The sequence below is a fragment of the Dipodomys merriami genome, unplaced genomic scaffold (assembly GCF_024711535.1).
Source record: "Dipodomys merriami isolate MVZ:Mamm:240054 unplaced genomic scaffold, mDipMer1.0.p SCAF_28, whole genome shotgun sequence".
Classification (NCBI taxonomy): Eukaryota; Metazoa; Chordata; class Mammalia; order Rodentia; family Heteromyidae; genus Dipodomys; species Dipodomys merriami.
This window is the reverse complement of record NW_027204270.1, coordinates 9,111,696-9,127,227: the sequence shown is the minus strand read 5'-3', so window position 1 is coordinate 9,127,227 and position 15,532 is coordinate 9,111,696. Positions and strand designations below refer to the sequence as shown.

At 41.2% G+C, this 15,532-nt stretch overlaps 1 protein-coding gene across 15 annotated transcripts in view; it reads right to left on the bottom strand.

Annotated features, from left to right (window-relative positions):
- Pum1 (pumilio RNA binding family member 1) overlaps positions 1–15,532 on the bottom strand; it is a 135,566-nt gene that overhangs the window by 41,947 nt on the left and 78,087 nt on the right. For 8 of the 15 annotated variants that reach the window (XM_070037418.1, XM_070037417.1, XM_070037421.1 and 5 more), the window contains 3 exons: positions 14,855–15,125; positions 4,399–4,492; positions 1,155–1,259 (listed from right to left, as the gene is read on the bottom strand). In XM_070037418.1, the coding sequence (XP_069893519.1) occupies positions 1,155–1,259; positions 4,399–4,492; positions 14,855–15,125 (470 nt within the window). The remainder of the gene's footprint in view (positions 1–1,154; positions 1,260–4,398; positions 4,493–14,854; positions 15,126–15,532) is intronic. The other 7 variants (XM_070037419.1, XM_070037422.1, XM_070037426.1 and 4 more) reach the window with 2 other exon arrangements.

Below are 15,532 nucleotides of genomic sequence, written 5' to 3'. Positions count from 1 at the left end.
CACTGAGCTAAGCTGGAATCGGATGGGTATTGCTAACAGTGTGTGGTGTGTGCCAATGGGCAGCCACTCAAGAGAAGAAAAAAGTGGCACCAACACATAAATGATCCCAATACTAATCATCAGATTATATACATTAATTTAAAATATTAATTCAAAGCTGGGCACTGGTGGCTCACACCTGTAATCCTAGCTACTCGGGAGGCTGAGATCTGAGGATCATGGTTCCAAGCCAGCCCACAAGGGAAAATCCATGATACTCTTAATCCTCAAATAACTACCAGAAAACTGGAAATGGAGCTGTGGCTCAAAGGAGGAAGAGCACTATCCTTGAGCCAAAGAGCTCATGGACAGTGTCCAGGCCCCGAGTTTAAACTCCATGATTGACCAACCAGAGAAAGAAAGAAAAAGAAAGAAAGGGGGGGGGGGAGAGGGAGAGGGAGAGGGAGGGAGGAAGGAGGAAGGAAGGAAGGAAGGAAGGAAGGAAGGAAGGAAGGAGTCAGGAAGGAAAAGAAAACCTAGAATTGAAGGGAACAAACCCAATAAACATCACACTCCAAATAAGCTATAAGGATGAACCATGTCTGACAATAATTGATGTGTACTACATCTGAAGAGAAAGAAGAGACTTTAAAAGAATTGGGATATAGGGTGGAATGAGGAAGCTTTGTGTATAAAACATATTTATGGTCAATTTAAAGAGAGCAGAGGTGGGAAAGAAGCAAGGACATTAGGGGTAAGAGACGAATAGAAAGACGGAACTATGACAGAGAAGCAGCAGTAGACCTGGTTGAGAGATTCCATTTATTTATTAATTTTATTTGTTTATTTTTGGTCTAAGACCAGGACTCCAATTCTGTATCTAATATTTCTGCTCATTGGCAGGTGCTCTACCACCTGAGCCATGAGTCCAACTGGAGTGGGATTCATGAGCTCTGAGAACTGGTGGGTGATCACCTCCCTTTCAACATGCTGGAGTCAGAAACACCTGTATAACAGCTAAGCAGAGTTATCTAGCTAGCACATGGTTGTCAATGAAAAGCAGGAAGATATTTCTATTGGATACACAATTTTGGAAGAATATAAAGAATGCATGCATCTGCCAAACAAAGAACTTTCTCGTATTGAGAAAAGTCCTTCTGTGCAGATTATCTCACCAAGCGTAGCTGCTGCAGCCAATCCAGCTGTATAGGGGTCCGTCCCTGGGGGAGCAGCGCTGATGATGTATGGATTGGGCACAAATGCGGCAGGAGCTAAACCTGCTGAAAACACATCTGTCAGTAAAACACACCAAAACTACAGCCTTAACAAACAAATACCTACATGGTTTGGCTACCATTCTAGGCTGTACATCAGGGGAACAGAAGACAGGCTGAAACAGGAATTTTACAGGGATTTTACAAACATAAAATAACCTTCAAACTAACAATTTATGGTAGTAGTGTTCATCTAGTGTTGTATTTGTTTTGAAATAGGATCTTGCTATGTAGGTTGAGGGTAGCCTTGAACTTGGCAGTTCTCTACCTTCATCTTCTCAAGTGCTGACACAATAGCTTGTGCCATCATGCCCAGGTTAGCCTTCATTTTCATTATGGGTTCTTCCCCCCCTCCCACGCCACCCCCGCTTTGAAGGGTAATAGTATATACTGAGATTTGAACTCGGGATCTTACGAGCACTCAATAAATTGGTCCTTTTGTACTCAGCCTTTTTGCTTTAGTTATTTTTAAAAATATGATCTACTCTTTTTCATTCCCCTGAACTAGCCAGCTTCTCTTCCTACTTATGCCTCTTTTATAGCTAGGTTTATAGGTATGCATTACCTAGCTTGTTAGTAGAAATGAGGGTTCTCATTAACTTCTTGCACTGGCTGGCTGAAAACCCCAACCTTCTTGATCTCCATGCCAGGCCCAGATTTTTGGATTGTTGTTTACTTTTTTTAACTATTGCTAAGAAATACTTAACTGGCCTACTTAACAAGTGCAAGGTCCTGAGTTCAACCTCAATGGGGGGAGTGGGAGGGTGGGGAAGAAAGCTATTAAATTTTGTTTTCTAGCTCAAACCCAGGGCCTCACAAATTCTAGATAAACACTCAGCCACTAAGCCACTTCTCTAGTTCCTATTTATATAGTCTTCAACTCAGTACAACTTCATCATTAAAAAGTTTTGACAAGCTGGGCGACGGTGGCTCACACCTGTAAACCTACTCAGGAAGCTGAGATCTGAGGAATGCAGTTCAAAGCCAGCCTAGGCAGGAAAGTCCATAAGACTCTTATCTCCAATAAACTACTCAGAAAACCAGAAGTGGCGCAGTGGCTCAAGTGGTAGAGTACTAGCCTTGAGCTGAAGAGCTGAGGGACAGTGCCCAGGCCCAGAGTTCAAGCACCATGACCAACCAAAAAAAAAAAAAAAGAAGAAGAAGAAGAAGAAGAAGAAGAAGAAAGAAAAGTTTTGACAATTAGGCCTGGGTGCTGGTGGCTCACACATATAATCCTAGCTATTCAGGAGGCTGAGATCTGAAGATCACAGTTCAAAGCCAGCCCAGGCAGGTAAATTCATGAGACTTTTTTATCTCTGATTGGCTACCAAGAAGTCTATTGTAAAGCTGTGTCTCAAGTGGTAGAGCTCAGTGACCATGCAGAGGCCTAGTACTGGCACTAAAAAGGCAACTTTTTTTTTTTAATTGACAATTCATTTTATTGTTGAATTTTATTTGCAGTGCTGGGGGTTGAACTCAGGGCCTTATATTATGAATGCTACGTGATCTATAATGAGCTTTATCTGTAGCCCTTAAACCAGTTTTAATTTTATTATTAAAATACAATAAGAAACATGAATCAAACTGTGTTTTCTGTAAAACTAAACATATTGCTGGCATGAGAGAATATTTTGCTTAATTTGGACTTGTTTAGTATAACAATAGAGTCAATTCAACTCTCAGTACCTGCATAAAGAAGAAAGTATAAAGCTCATGAGTCTTTGATAGAAAACTAGTCCTAAGACTGGGAAAGTGGCTCAGTGGTAGAGTGCTTGCCTAGCATGCATGGAGCCCTGGGTTCAATTCCTCAGTAACACATAAACAGAAAAGGTTGGAAGTGTCACTGTGGTTCAAGTAGTAGAGTATTAGCCTTGAGCACAGAGAAGCTCAAGGACAGAGCCCAGTCCCTGAGTTCAAGCCCCAAGACTAACAAAAAAGAAAAGAAAAGAAGAAAGAAGGACGGAAGGAAAGAAAGAAAAAAATACAGTAAGACTTACAGAAGGAATTTTCCAATTAATATTTCCAATTAAGGCAGTTTTCCATATAGCATTCCATAAAGAAAATGTATGGGCAATAATTAAAGATCTACAGGTGTGCATTAGACCCAGGCAAAGAGCTTTATGCTTGGCCTTAAATTCATCCAGTGCACAAGCAAAGTTTGTTTTCTTTCTCATAGCAAATCACATCTAAGACTGCTAATCTCCTCTCCACTCAATCACAGCATTTGGCAGATAAAAAGATTTCCTAGATCTAGTTGTCTACAATTATGGTGTTCTGTTTGGAAAAACAAGAAGAAGGTCCACTAGGGATGAAAGCCTAGGCAACAAAACTAAAATGTCCATGAAAACTTTATTGCTACAAGAAAAGGGGACAGCTTGTTAACTTTTTCAGTGCTTTAAAAATGAATTTATAGGTCCTACTTGATACTTAGTAAGATGAGAAACAATAATTATTCTATACAAGCCCAATTTATATAATCGATGTTGTCCAAATGTTACCAAATGAGTGAATACTAGTCACTAATTATTTCTATAGCAAAGACTTTTTAAATACTCAAACATCTCTGTTGGAGAAAGAGCTGGATAATAAGGATATCTTGTGAATTCTGGTGCCAAAAATGTACAATGTGCCTAGACAAAAGGAAAGCTCATGGGCTGGGAAGGTGGCTCAGTGATAGAGCGCTTGCCTTGCATGCCTGAGGCCCTGGGTTCGATTCCTCAGCACCACATAAGAAAAAAGCCAGAAGTGGCGCTGTGGCTCAAGTGGTAGAGCGCTAGCCTTGAGCTGAAGAGCTGAGGGACAGTGCCAGGCCCAGAGATCAGGCCCAACGACCAGACCCAAAAAAAAAAAAAAAAAAGGAAAGCTCATTTACTTTGTATAAGGGATTCATGGATTTGGGGGGGGGGGGGGGGGAGTTGGACTGGATCTTACTGGATGTACTTACTCTGTGAGAATACAAACTCATTATCCAGCCCAGGCTGACCGGAACTAACCATCTTCTTGCCCTCGCTTCCCTCCCAAGTGCCGGCATCCCACCTAACCCATCAAGCATGTCCTGTGTGGCTTCTGCTTTCAGTCTGAGCTACCGGGGATGACAGCATCCAGGAATTCTGAACAGAGCTGGGGCGCTGGGCTTGGGACTCACCAATGTGTGGCTGGTGTGCTGCTGCAAGGGCGTACTGCTGCTGCTGAGCGGCCGTCAGCTGCTGGACTGCAAGTGCGTTGGGTCTTTGGAACAGCTGCGATAAAGACAAAGACGTGGCATTGTGGTCAGAGGAATTGTCATCCAAAATCACTTTAAAGTCTTATTAAAATTTTCAATAAGCTCCTGTTGAGGTATGCTACCTTCACAAAACTGAATGTTCTCATACTTCATTCCCATGGGTTAGAACACTTTGCAGTTCTGTTTTCCTTCCCTATCTTGATCTGTTCTGACCTCATCAGAGACTTGTATGTTCCCCAAACCACACACATCAGTGCTTATACAAAAGCTCCAATGGTTACCCTTAAGTCCACTCACATGACTGGTTCGAGGAAAGCTAAAATGTTGAACAAAATGACTCGCCATGCTGCCCCAAGTGCTATCATCTCCCCTTTCAAGATCCAACCAGTACTTTCAATTAACTCACCTATTTGTGTTTTGGAGAATGTGGAAAAGGATTTACTTTTTTTCCCCAGTAGTCTGCCTCTACTGGGAAAATGGTATTATATACCTTCCAGATCTAGTGGCTTCTCCTACTAAATAAATGAGACAATTACCCAACTTCTGATGGCTCCTAGGATACCCATTACATGCAGTGAAGAAAACAGAAGCAGAGCTACTAACAATACCTGGATTATGAGCTCATACCTAGCACACTTCTTAGTTCACAAAACAAATCAAAGACCTTACCACTAAAAATACACCACTGTTTATCTTAATAGTCATTACTCATTCATACAACATTTATGAAACAAGTAATTCTTACAGGACACTGCCCAAGGAGCTATGGATATACCAGGGAATAAAATACCTACACTGGGGGAAGGGAACTACATGACTACTTTGAATTACTTCACTTCCTAACATAGGTACAGCATCAATATTTGATGGATTATATTGCGTTATTTGGTATGGACATACCAAATACTCCATAATCTTAGTAAAGCCATGCCTTCCTCATGTTCTTAGAGCCTGGTTAAGATATATATAGATAGATAGATAGATAGATAGATAGATATAGATATAGATATATATATCTGAGGCAAGCTAATGATTTCACCTTCTGTCAATGACTATTTTCTTTATTTTCATCCTTTTGTAGAATTTTCCCAAAACCTAACCATAGCCTTCTTGAAGATTTCATGTTAGCCTGAGTAATACTGATACAAGAAAAGGTACTATGATTGCCTTCATAAGAAGCCCTGAAGGGACTGCCCTGTAAATAGGACCTTCTCTTTCTATATGAGTTTTCAACTGGCATTACTGAGTGATATAAAATTATATGACAGAACATGAATTGCATCTATTCATTAAGAGATTTAAGTGCTTCAAACAATAAGAAATAAGGTCATTCTACCAGCTTAGCATAATCATTATCATCATCATCCTGGGCAAGAGAAATAATCCAAACTCTATGCCTCAAACATAAAAGTAATCTGAGTTTAAATTAGAAGGAAACAAAAGTTGAATACTTTGAATATATAATCAACTTCACATTACCATTTTCTAATAACCAGAACCAGTCTTTGCTTTTAAAGTACAAGTGTGAAAAGTAACCATAAATAAATTGCAAAAGTTTATATTACATGTTAAAGTAATGATGGTTAAAAAAAAGGGGGGGGCGGGGGGAGGGAGGTTACTACATTACAGGCATTGTTAAATATCAAGTGTTAAAGTAGAGACACTGAATCTAATGACAAGCATGGAAACATATATGGCCAGCCAGGTACTGGTAGTTCACACCTAGCTACTCAGGAGGCTGAGATCTGAAGATCACAGTTCAAAGACAGCCAGGGGAGGTAAGTCAATGAGAATAAACTCCTGAAGGGAACTGGCTCAAGTGGTAGAGCACTAACCCTGAACAATAAAGCTCAGGGACAGTACCCAGGCCTTAAGTTCAAGCCCCAGGACCAGCATTTAAAAAAAAAAAAAAAAAGGGCTGGGAAGGTGGCTCAGTGGTAGAGCGCTTGCCTTGCAAGCCTGAGGCCCTGGGTTCAATTCCTCAGCACCACATAAGCAAAAAGAAAAAAGCTGGAAGTGGCGCTGTGGCTCAAGTGGTAGAGCACTAGCCCTGAGCTGAAGAGCTGAGGGACAGCGCCCAGGCCCAGAGTTTAAGCCTCATGACCGGACCCAAAAAAAAAAAAAAAAAAAACCCACCACAGTAGTATGGCCTTGAGAAACTGAGTCAGTCACTACATTTTGCAAAGTGCTTTCCAAAGCTCGCTTTCTGCTAGCTTAGCAGGAGTGAGCAGTCCACCCAAGATGGGCAGTCAGGGGACAAAAACAAAAAGCAAAACAAAACAGCAACAACAACAAAAACACAGCAAAAGCTATTGTTAAAATTGTTCCCATAGTTATCAAAATACTTCATGGTTCCAATACACATCTACTGTCTTGCTGATGGGTTTCTGGAATCTTCCTGGCTTATAATCTCAACATCTCAGACATTCCTGCTTGCTCCTCTCCCTCTCTCTCCCTCTCTCTCTCTCTCCTCCCCCCTCCCTTCTTTCCCCCCACTACCTAGTTTATCCCCACTGCAAACAATGTAACGCACTTCATTGAAACTTTTAATTTTAATAGGTAAAAAAATAACAAGCTAAGTATGGATGGGGCTAGGGAAATAAAGGTGGTTGAGAGTTAACTCTTGATGTTAACCTGACTTATTTTTTTCCATTTCCTGGAGTTCATTTCTATAAATATTCTATATGATCAGAGGCACATAGGCATTGTGTCTTTGTGTTCCTCCCCTAAGAGTGTCCTCCTTTGGCTTCACTGTGTGTGAATGCCCTAGAGTCCCGTATAATCTATCATGTCCCAATGTATTTTTAGATCTAGCTTCCCCATATAAGAGAAAACATGCTCCATCTGTCGCTCTAACCTGACTTATTAATCAAAAACATAGTCTAATGCCATTCCATCTGCTTGTCTTCTCTACATACGCTTTTAATTCTTTCACATATATGTATGCTGTACCTCTCTATATAGAGGATTACCCACAACAGTAATTCCGTATTAGTGAAGACTGGTTCTCACCATTTTATGTTACCCACATTTCAAAATAGGAAGTCATTACATTTCATTAAACAGACTAGTCTTATAAGAACCCTATAGATCTTGTGGGTTTTGTGGGGGATTTTTGTGGCAGTCCTGGGGCTTGAACTCAGGGACTGGGTACTATCCCTGAGCTTCTTTTGCTCAAGGTTAGCACTTTACCACTTGAGCCACAGTGGCACTTCCGGCTTTTTCTGTTTATGTGGTATACTAAGTAATCAGACCTTTGGCTTCATGCATGCTAGGCAAGCACTCTACCACTAAGCCACATTCCCAGCCCTATATCTTGTGTTTAAGAGATGATTAAGGGGCTGGGAATGTGGTAGAGTGCTTGCCTAGCATGCATGAAGCCCCAGGTTTGATTCCTCAGTACCACATAAACAGAAAAGGCTAGAAGTGGTGCTGAGACTCAAGTGGTAGTGTTAGCCTTGAGCTGAAGAGCTGAGGGATAGCATCTAGGCTGAGTTCAAGACCCAGGACTGGCTTGGGGGGGGGGGGGGTAGGAGAAGATTAATATGTTTTTAGTTATTATGGTGAACAAAAGAATAATTTTTTTCTTCTGCAGTATAAACAATTCAACAAAAACAAATTATGGGTGCACAGCCAGTAGATTTGATTAAAGGCTAGATTATAGCAATTCTGCCATATTCTCTTTATGTAAATGGTATAATATTAACTAGAAAAATGGAGTGTTCAAAATAAAATTGGGTCATTGGCAAGTGGCAGATTCCAAAGACTATTGAAAACATTCACACAAATGCCATCTGTGGGGTATAACACTGAGGTCTATTAATATGATGGTGATTTTCAACAAAGCAAACCAACCGTGAGGTCACTATAGTGACAAATGTGTTACTGCTGAGTGCCATTCATTCAGATGGAATTCCAAAGTAGTTCAAGAGTACAAATGAAGGGAGATATGTATCCACTACTATAAGCATATCAGAGCTCCTACTCAAGGCACAATGGGAAACCTACACGCTGGTTTGACTTTCTTCTCTGACCCTTACTATATGACTTCTCAAAGATAATCTATTGCAGCCCAATAGAGTGAAGATAATGCCACTGGCATCTTTAAAAAAAAAGTTGAGGCCAGCCTGGGTGTAAAAAAAAAAGTCCATGTGACCTCATCTCAAACATAAAAAGCTGGGTATGGTGGCATATGTCTATCATCCCAGCCATGTGGGAGGCTCATACAGGAGGAAAGAAGTCTAGGCTGGCCCAGGAAAAACTTGACGTGCTAGATAGGCACCAGTAGCTCATGACTATAATCCTAGCTACTCAGGAGGATGAGGTCTAAGGATTGTGGTTTAAAGCCAGACAGACCTAACAGGAAAGTTCGTGAGTCTCTGATCTCTGATCAACCACCAAAAAGTAGGAAGTAGAACTGTGGGTTGAGTAGGAGAGTACCTGAAAGAGCTAAGCAAAGGAGAAAAGGCTAAAAGCCAGAGAAGGAGGCCCTGACTTCAAGCCCCAGTCCTAGTACACACACACATGCATATGCACAGACTCACAAAATCATAAGACTATTTGAAAAACAATGAAAGCAAGTAGGTTTAGGGTGTGCAGTTAACTGGTAGAGTACGTGTCTAGCAACTTATAAGGCCCACTCCACTGCCACCCAAAAATAAGATTCTGGGTCAATAACAATCTTTATGCCTCAATCTCCTTCCCTTTCTAAGAAGACAACAACAAAATATCTAGCTCATAAAGTTGATGGTGTTTTAAAATGAACACATATGAAGAATTACAGTTCTTTATACCTAATTTTTTTTTTCTGATTAATTTAAGTGCCCCCAGACACAAGTCAACCCAGGCATGGCCTTGTGGGCAAGAGGTCTAATGGTAACTGCCACAGAAGAAGCTATCCTATCTTCACATCCAACTTTATTTATAGCCTTGCCTGAAACACGTACAATGTAAAAAGTATTCCCAAACAACATTAACTAAATAGGTTTCTTCCCTCCTGGTTATTTTGTAGCCTGCTGACAGCAGTAGGTACTCAAGCTGCAGTAGTGTTTGACACTCCAAACAGACTAGGTCTACATAAAATATACAATCTTGGAAACATGCTATATCAGGCTATTTTGGGATTAACTGAATTCTAAATAACACATTACCAACAATGCGATTAAGTCTGGCTTTGTGTTTTGCAATATGGTTGTAACATACAAAATCTAACAAATCTTCTAAAATATATTTGGGAAAGTATAAAATAGGCAACAATGTAACACTTCATAAAAAATACTGCATAAGAATTATAACACAAAATGACATAAGCATGTTATGTATAAACTATGCCTGGCTGTATCCAGGACTGAGAAGACAATTAGGAAAAGCAAAAAGGGAGAACAGGTCAAAGATATCAATGAGCACTTCAAGATAAGAAAATACTCTATGCCACGGGTTCTTTATATACAATGATTGTGCTTACATAGACAATATTGCACTTCTACTTTCACAAAAGTCTATACCTGAAATTTAGCATACTCTTCCAATTACGATTATAGGTAAAAGCAGTAATATTAGCCATTCACCCATGATTCTGTTACGAATAGAAATATCATATGTGGGGTTTTTTTTGTTTTTGTCCGTCATGGGGCTTGAACTCTGGGTTGGGCCCTGTCCCTGCACTCTTCAGCTCAAGACGAGCGCTCTACCGCTTGAGCCACAGTCCCACTTCCGGTTTTCTAGTGGTTTATTGGAGATAAGAGTCTCATGGACTTTGCTGCCCAGCTGTGTTGGCTGAGAACCTCGATCCTCAGATCTCAGCCTCCTGAATAGCTAGGATTACAGGCGTGAGCCACTGGTGCCCGGCTTCATATGTGTTTTTTGTTTGTTTGTTTGTTTGTTTTGGTCGGTCCTGGGGCCTGAACTCTGGGCCTGGGTGCTGTCCCTCAGCTCTTCAGCTCAAGGTGAGCGCTCTACCACTTGAGCTACAGCGCCACTTCCGGTTTTCTGGTGGTTTATTGGAGATAGGAGTCTCACGGTCTCTCCTGCCCGGGCTGGCTTTGAACCACGATCCTCAGATCTCAGCCTCCTGAGTAGCTAGGATTACAGGCGTGAGCCACCAGCGCCCGGCTTCATATGTGTTTTCTTTCTTTCTTTCTTTTTTTTTTTTGGTCCAGTCGTGGGGCCTGAACTCTGGGCCTGGGTGGGCGCTGTCCCTCAGCTCTTCAGCTCAAGGCTAGCGCTCTACCACTTGAGCCACAGCACCACTTCCGGCTTTTTTCATTTTGCTTATGTGGTGCTGAGGAATCGAACCCAGGGCCTCAGGCATGCAAGGCAAGCGCTCTACCACTGAGCCATCTTCCCAGCCCTTCATATGTGTTTTCTATGCCACATTACCTACTTCTATTTCATGTATCAGGAAGGACCAAATGTAACAATGAATTTGTTTTTAAATATCTTGGCAGCTTTTTTTTTGGGGGGGGGGGGGTGCGGGGGGGCGGGGAGAGGAGTCAGTCTTAGGTCCTGAACTCTGGGCCTGGGCGCTGTCCCTCAGCTCTTCAGCTCAAGGCTAGTGCTCTACCACTTGAGCCACAGCGCCACTTCTGGCTTTTTTCTGCTTATGTGGTGCTGAGGAATCAAACCCAAGGCCTCATGCATACACGGTAAGCACTCTACCACTGAGCCACCTTCCCAGCCTGGCAGCTATTCTTTTTTTTTCCCCTTGTGGGAGGGGGAGGGATTGTGGGAGGGGAGTCTACCATGGGGCTTGAACTCTGGGTTGGGCACTGTCCCTGAGCTCTTCAGCTCAAGGAGAGTGCTCTACCACTTGAGCCACAGCGCCACTTCCTTGGCAGATATTCATACATGACTGTCTTTGTAATTTTTCTGTATAGTATACATATAAACTTTATACAAACTCTGTGTATGTGGGGGGTTGTTTGTTTTTTGGTGCTGGTCCTGGGGCTTGAACACAGGGCCTGGACAAGTCTAGTGCTCTAATACTTGGAGCCACAGCATAATTTCTGGCTTTTTAGTAGTTAACTGAAAATAAAGAGTCTCATAGGTTTATTTGCCTGGGCTGACTTGGAATCAATCTTCCAACCTTAGCATCTCAGTAGCTAGGATTATAGGCATGAGACACCAGTGCCCCAGAAAACAATATATTATTAAACATTCTGGACCAGTAATGCAGATGAGCAGTAGAGAGTTTGCCTGGCAAGCACAAGGCTTTGGATTTGATCTCCAGAACAACAAAAACAAGTAAGAAGCTGGGCAGTGGTGACTCACGTCTGTAATCCTAGTTACTCTGGAGGCTGAGATCTGAGGAACATGGTTCAAAGCCATCTGGGACAGGAAAGTCGGTGAGACTCTTATCTCCAATAAACCAACAGAAAACCGGAAGCGGTGCTGTGGCTCAAGTGGTAGAGCTCTAACCTTGAGCTGAAGATCTAAGTGAGAAAGCACCCAGGCCCAGAGTTCAAGCCCCTCGACCAACCAAAAAATTAAAAATTTTCTGGGCAGCAGCCCACAAAACTGAAGGAAGAATTTATCACACACACACACACACACACACACACACACGCACGCACGCACGCACGCACACACACACACACACACACACACAGAGAGAGAGAGAGAGAGAGAGAGAGAGAGAGAGAGAGAGAGAGAGAGAGAGAGAGAGAGAGAGAGAGAGAGAGAGTTTGGACCACATTATGGCAACAAAAAGAAAAGTAACAGTGACAAGATAAGTAACTTAACAATCCAAACCCAAAGTACTGCAAATGCAGTGAAAGTTTGCAGTCACCTAAAATAAAATTGCCTTTCCTCTACTTTCAGGCCACTCCATGCTTTGCATCTTGCTGTAAGTTGATAGTAATTTTTATAAAACCATCTTATTACACCAAATCAAGACCTGACTGAAAGGAAATAAGGAGAGGTTGGGAAGACAAGAGGGAATTAACCAGAATTAACCATTCTACTCTTTGTAGCCTCTAAGAAAGATGGTCATCTTTGTTGTTCATCAAAGGAACTCAAACCAAAGAGAATGTGAAAAAAATACATGCCACTATAGATCCCTAGCTCCACTATCTCAGATTTAACTCTTATTGTAAGACTTATACCTGGCTCCTGTCCTCTTCTCTACACTAGTCAGCCTGTACCTCACACCATCATTCCTCTCCCCATACCTCTGCTCTCTTATCCTTTCCAACTATCCGTTCAAGTTCAAACTGGTCACTGTACAGTATGTAAAAAGTGTATGTTATATATAATTTATACGTGTATATTTAATATACATAGAATATGTAACACATAGAAATATACTATGTATGTAATGTATACTATGTAAATAATTGTATATTATATAAAAAATGAACTATTTAACGAGGGTAGGGACAGAAGAGGAAAAAATGGGGGATAACAAAGGAAAGGGTAACACTGACCAAGAAACACTGTACTCATAACCTGACTTATGGAATTGTAACTCCTTTGTACAACTATATAATAATAATAATAATAATAATAATGAGATGACACCGAAAAAATAGGTATCAGTAAACCAAGTAAGAATCCCAATTCCCTGATGACGAAATAAAGAACAAACATTTACATGGAAAAGAAAATTTTGACTTTTGTTCATAAAAGACTGGAGACAAACTCTTCTTAAATAACAATGGTTAAGTTGGGTAAGCCTGAGAATATAAACATTGCACAAATAATGGCAAATAATGCTTTTGCATAGAAAGTCGATTTTTATGGAGATAGGCATAACTACTTGGAACTGCACAGAGAATAGTGTACTCTCATAGTTCGTTTCCTATGGGGGAAAAAAGGATTTTAATGAAAACTTATAGACTGGTGTGGTAGCAAAGGTTTGTTATCCCAGTACCCAGAAGGCAACAGTCAGGAGAATTGTGAATAGTTCAAGGCCAGCCTGTACTACACAGCAAGACCTTTCTTGAAATTAAAGAGAAAAAAAACCTAAATACCTATATAGGCTTGGGAGTGCAGCCTCAGTAGCAGGGCAGTCTCCAGCATGCACAAGACACTAGGTTTAACCTCCAGCAAAAGCAAAAACCATCAATAAAATATGATAAATGGATATATATTTGCATCATTCTTCAAAGGATTTTTTTCTTCTTCATTTGCTGGTCCTAGAGCTTGAACTTGGGGCCTAAGCACTGTCCATGAGCTTTTTTTCTCAGAACTGGTGCTCTACCACTTGAGCCACAGCTCTACTTCCAGCTTCTCCATGATTAATTAGAGATAAGACTCTCCTGGACTTTCCTGCCCTGGCTGGCTTTAAACTGCAATCCTCAGATCTCAGCTTCTTGAGTAGCTCGGATAACAGGCACGAGCCACTTGTACCCAACTTTCTTCTGGTAAATGAACTCAGGGCCGGGGTGATGATGTACCTTTGTTTTTTGGCTCAAGGCTAGTGTTCAACCATTTGAACCACAAAAGCTTCTGGCTTTTTGAGAGTTAATTAGAGATAAGAGTCTCACGGACAGACTTTTTTGACCAAGCTAGCTTCAAGCCACAATACTCAGAACTCAGCCTCCTGAGTAGCTAGAATTACAGACTGAGCCATAGATTACCCAGCTATATTTTGGCAAAATGTATAATTTTACTATCTGTCACTCAATAATCTCCAAAAACTACTAGGTAATTACTTAGTAGATGTGCAATTTCTAAACTTCTGGATGAGATTACAGTCTCTGAAACCCATAAATCTTTATGTTCCAGTCCAAAACAGAATTAGCAAAATTTATGGTCCATCAAACTTCCATTACAGAGAAAATTGGTAGTATATTTCAAGACTGTGGTAATTTAGCTAGCTAACTTCCTTAACTTAAAAAAAAAAGGAACATACTGAAACATAGAACTTTAACAATGAAATCTCCCGCTACAAAACTAGAGCAAGCTAATAAAAAAACTAATACAGAAACTAATTAATAAAAGCTGAATAATTTGATGGCAGACCTACTTTGTGTACCCTCTAATCACATTCTAACTCTTGTAACAAGTAGCAGACCTTCTGCCACATTCTAGACTGTGCATAGTACCTAATGTAACATTACGACATGACACTACACTCCTCAGGCGGCAAGGGAGAGTTCAGGAAATGACATAAATCTTCAGAGTAACTGAGCTTCTGAAAGTTGTGCGTTCTGCAGGCTCAGGTGAGAGAAGAACCACAGAAGTACGTCAAGCGGGTGCCCTCCTGTCAGTGCTCTGGCATGTAAATTCATTTCTTAAGAAAGGCTCTGTAACCCCCTTTTACTGCTTGGTTAAGAGGAGCTGGCTAATGACAGTCCTCCCATCCCCTCATTCTTAGTTACTGGAATAAGGTGCTGTCTGAAAGGAAAGTAGAAAAGGGTGACAAGAGACACAGTACCTGTTGTTGAGAATTGTAGTCAAAAAGTCCCACAGTTGCGGCTGCTGAGTCCACAGGTACCTGCGTGCCTGAATAATCAAACTGCAGAGGCTCCATGCCCACATGTTCCATGGGGTCCAAGGGGACACTCTGGGACTCCATGTTGGAGAAATCCTCCACGGGCTTGGCACCATTGGTGCTGGTCAGCTGGGCTAAGCCCTCAGAACCATTCTGGTTTGGACCCAGAAGATCCACTTCATTAGCAGAATTCTGGCAATTACCAGGGGTACGGCTAAACAGAGAAAGTAAAGGGCATTAAACCATATTTTGATTGGGGAGGGACACTACAGCAACCCCAACTTTAAGGATAATGTCCTTAACATAGCTTTTTTATCAATAGTACTTAAAGCAACTTCAACAAAATAACCAAAGTTCCTTTACACTGCTTACAGGTTTATAACCTCCAATATCATCTGTTACTTGCCTTCCAACATGCCCACTTCTTAAATTTGCATTACCCACTATAAATTCATATTTCTTTATCAAAAGAGTCTAGATTTGAAGAACAATGGACAATTGAAAAAACTGCTATCTATAGTATTCATAAAAAGAGACTGTCTACAAAAACATATGTATGAAATACGCTTCCTCAGAAACATATTTAAATGCAGAGCTAATGAACCTGGTGCTGGTGGCTGG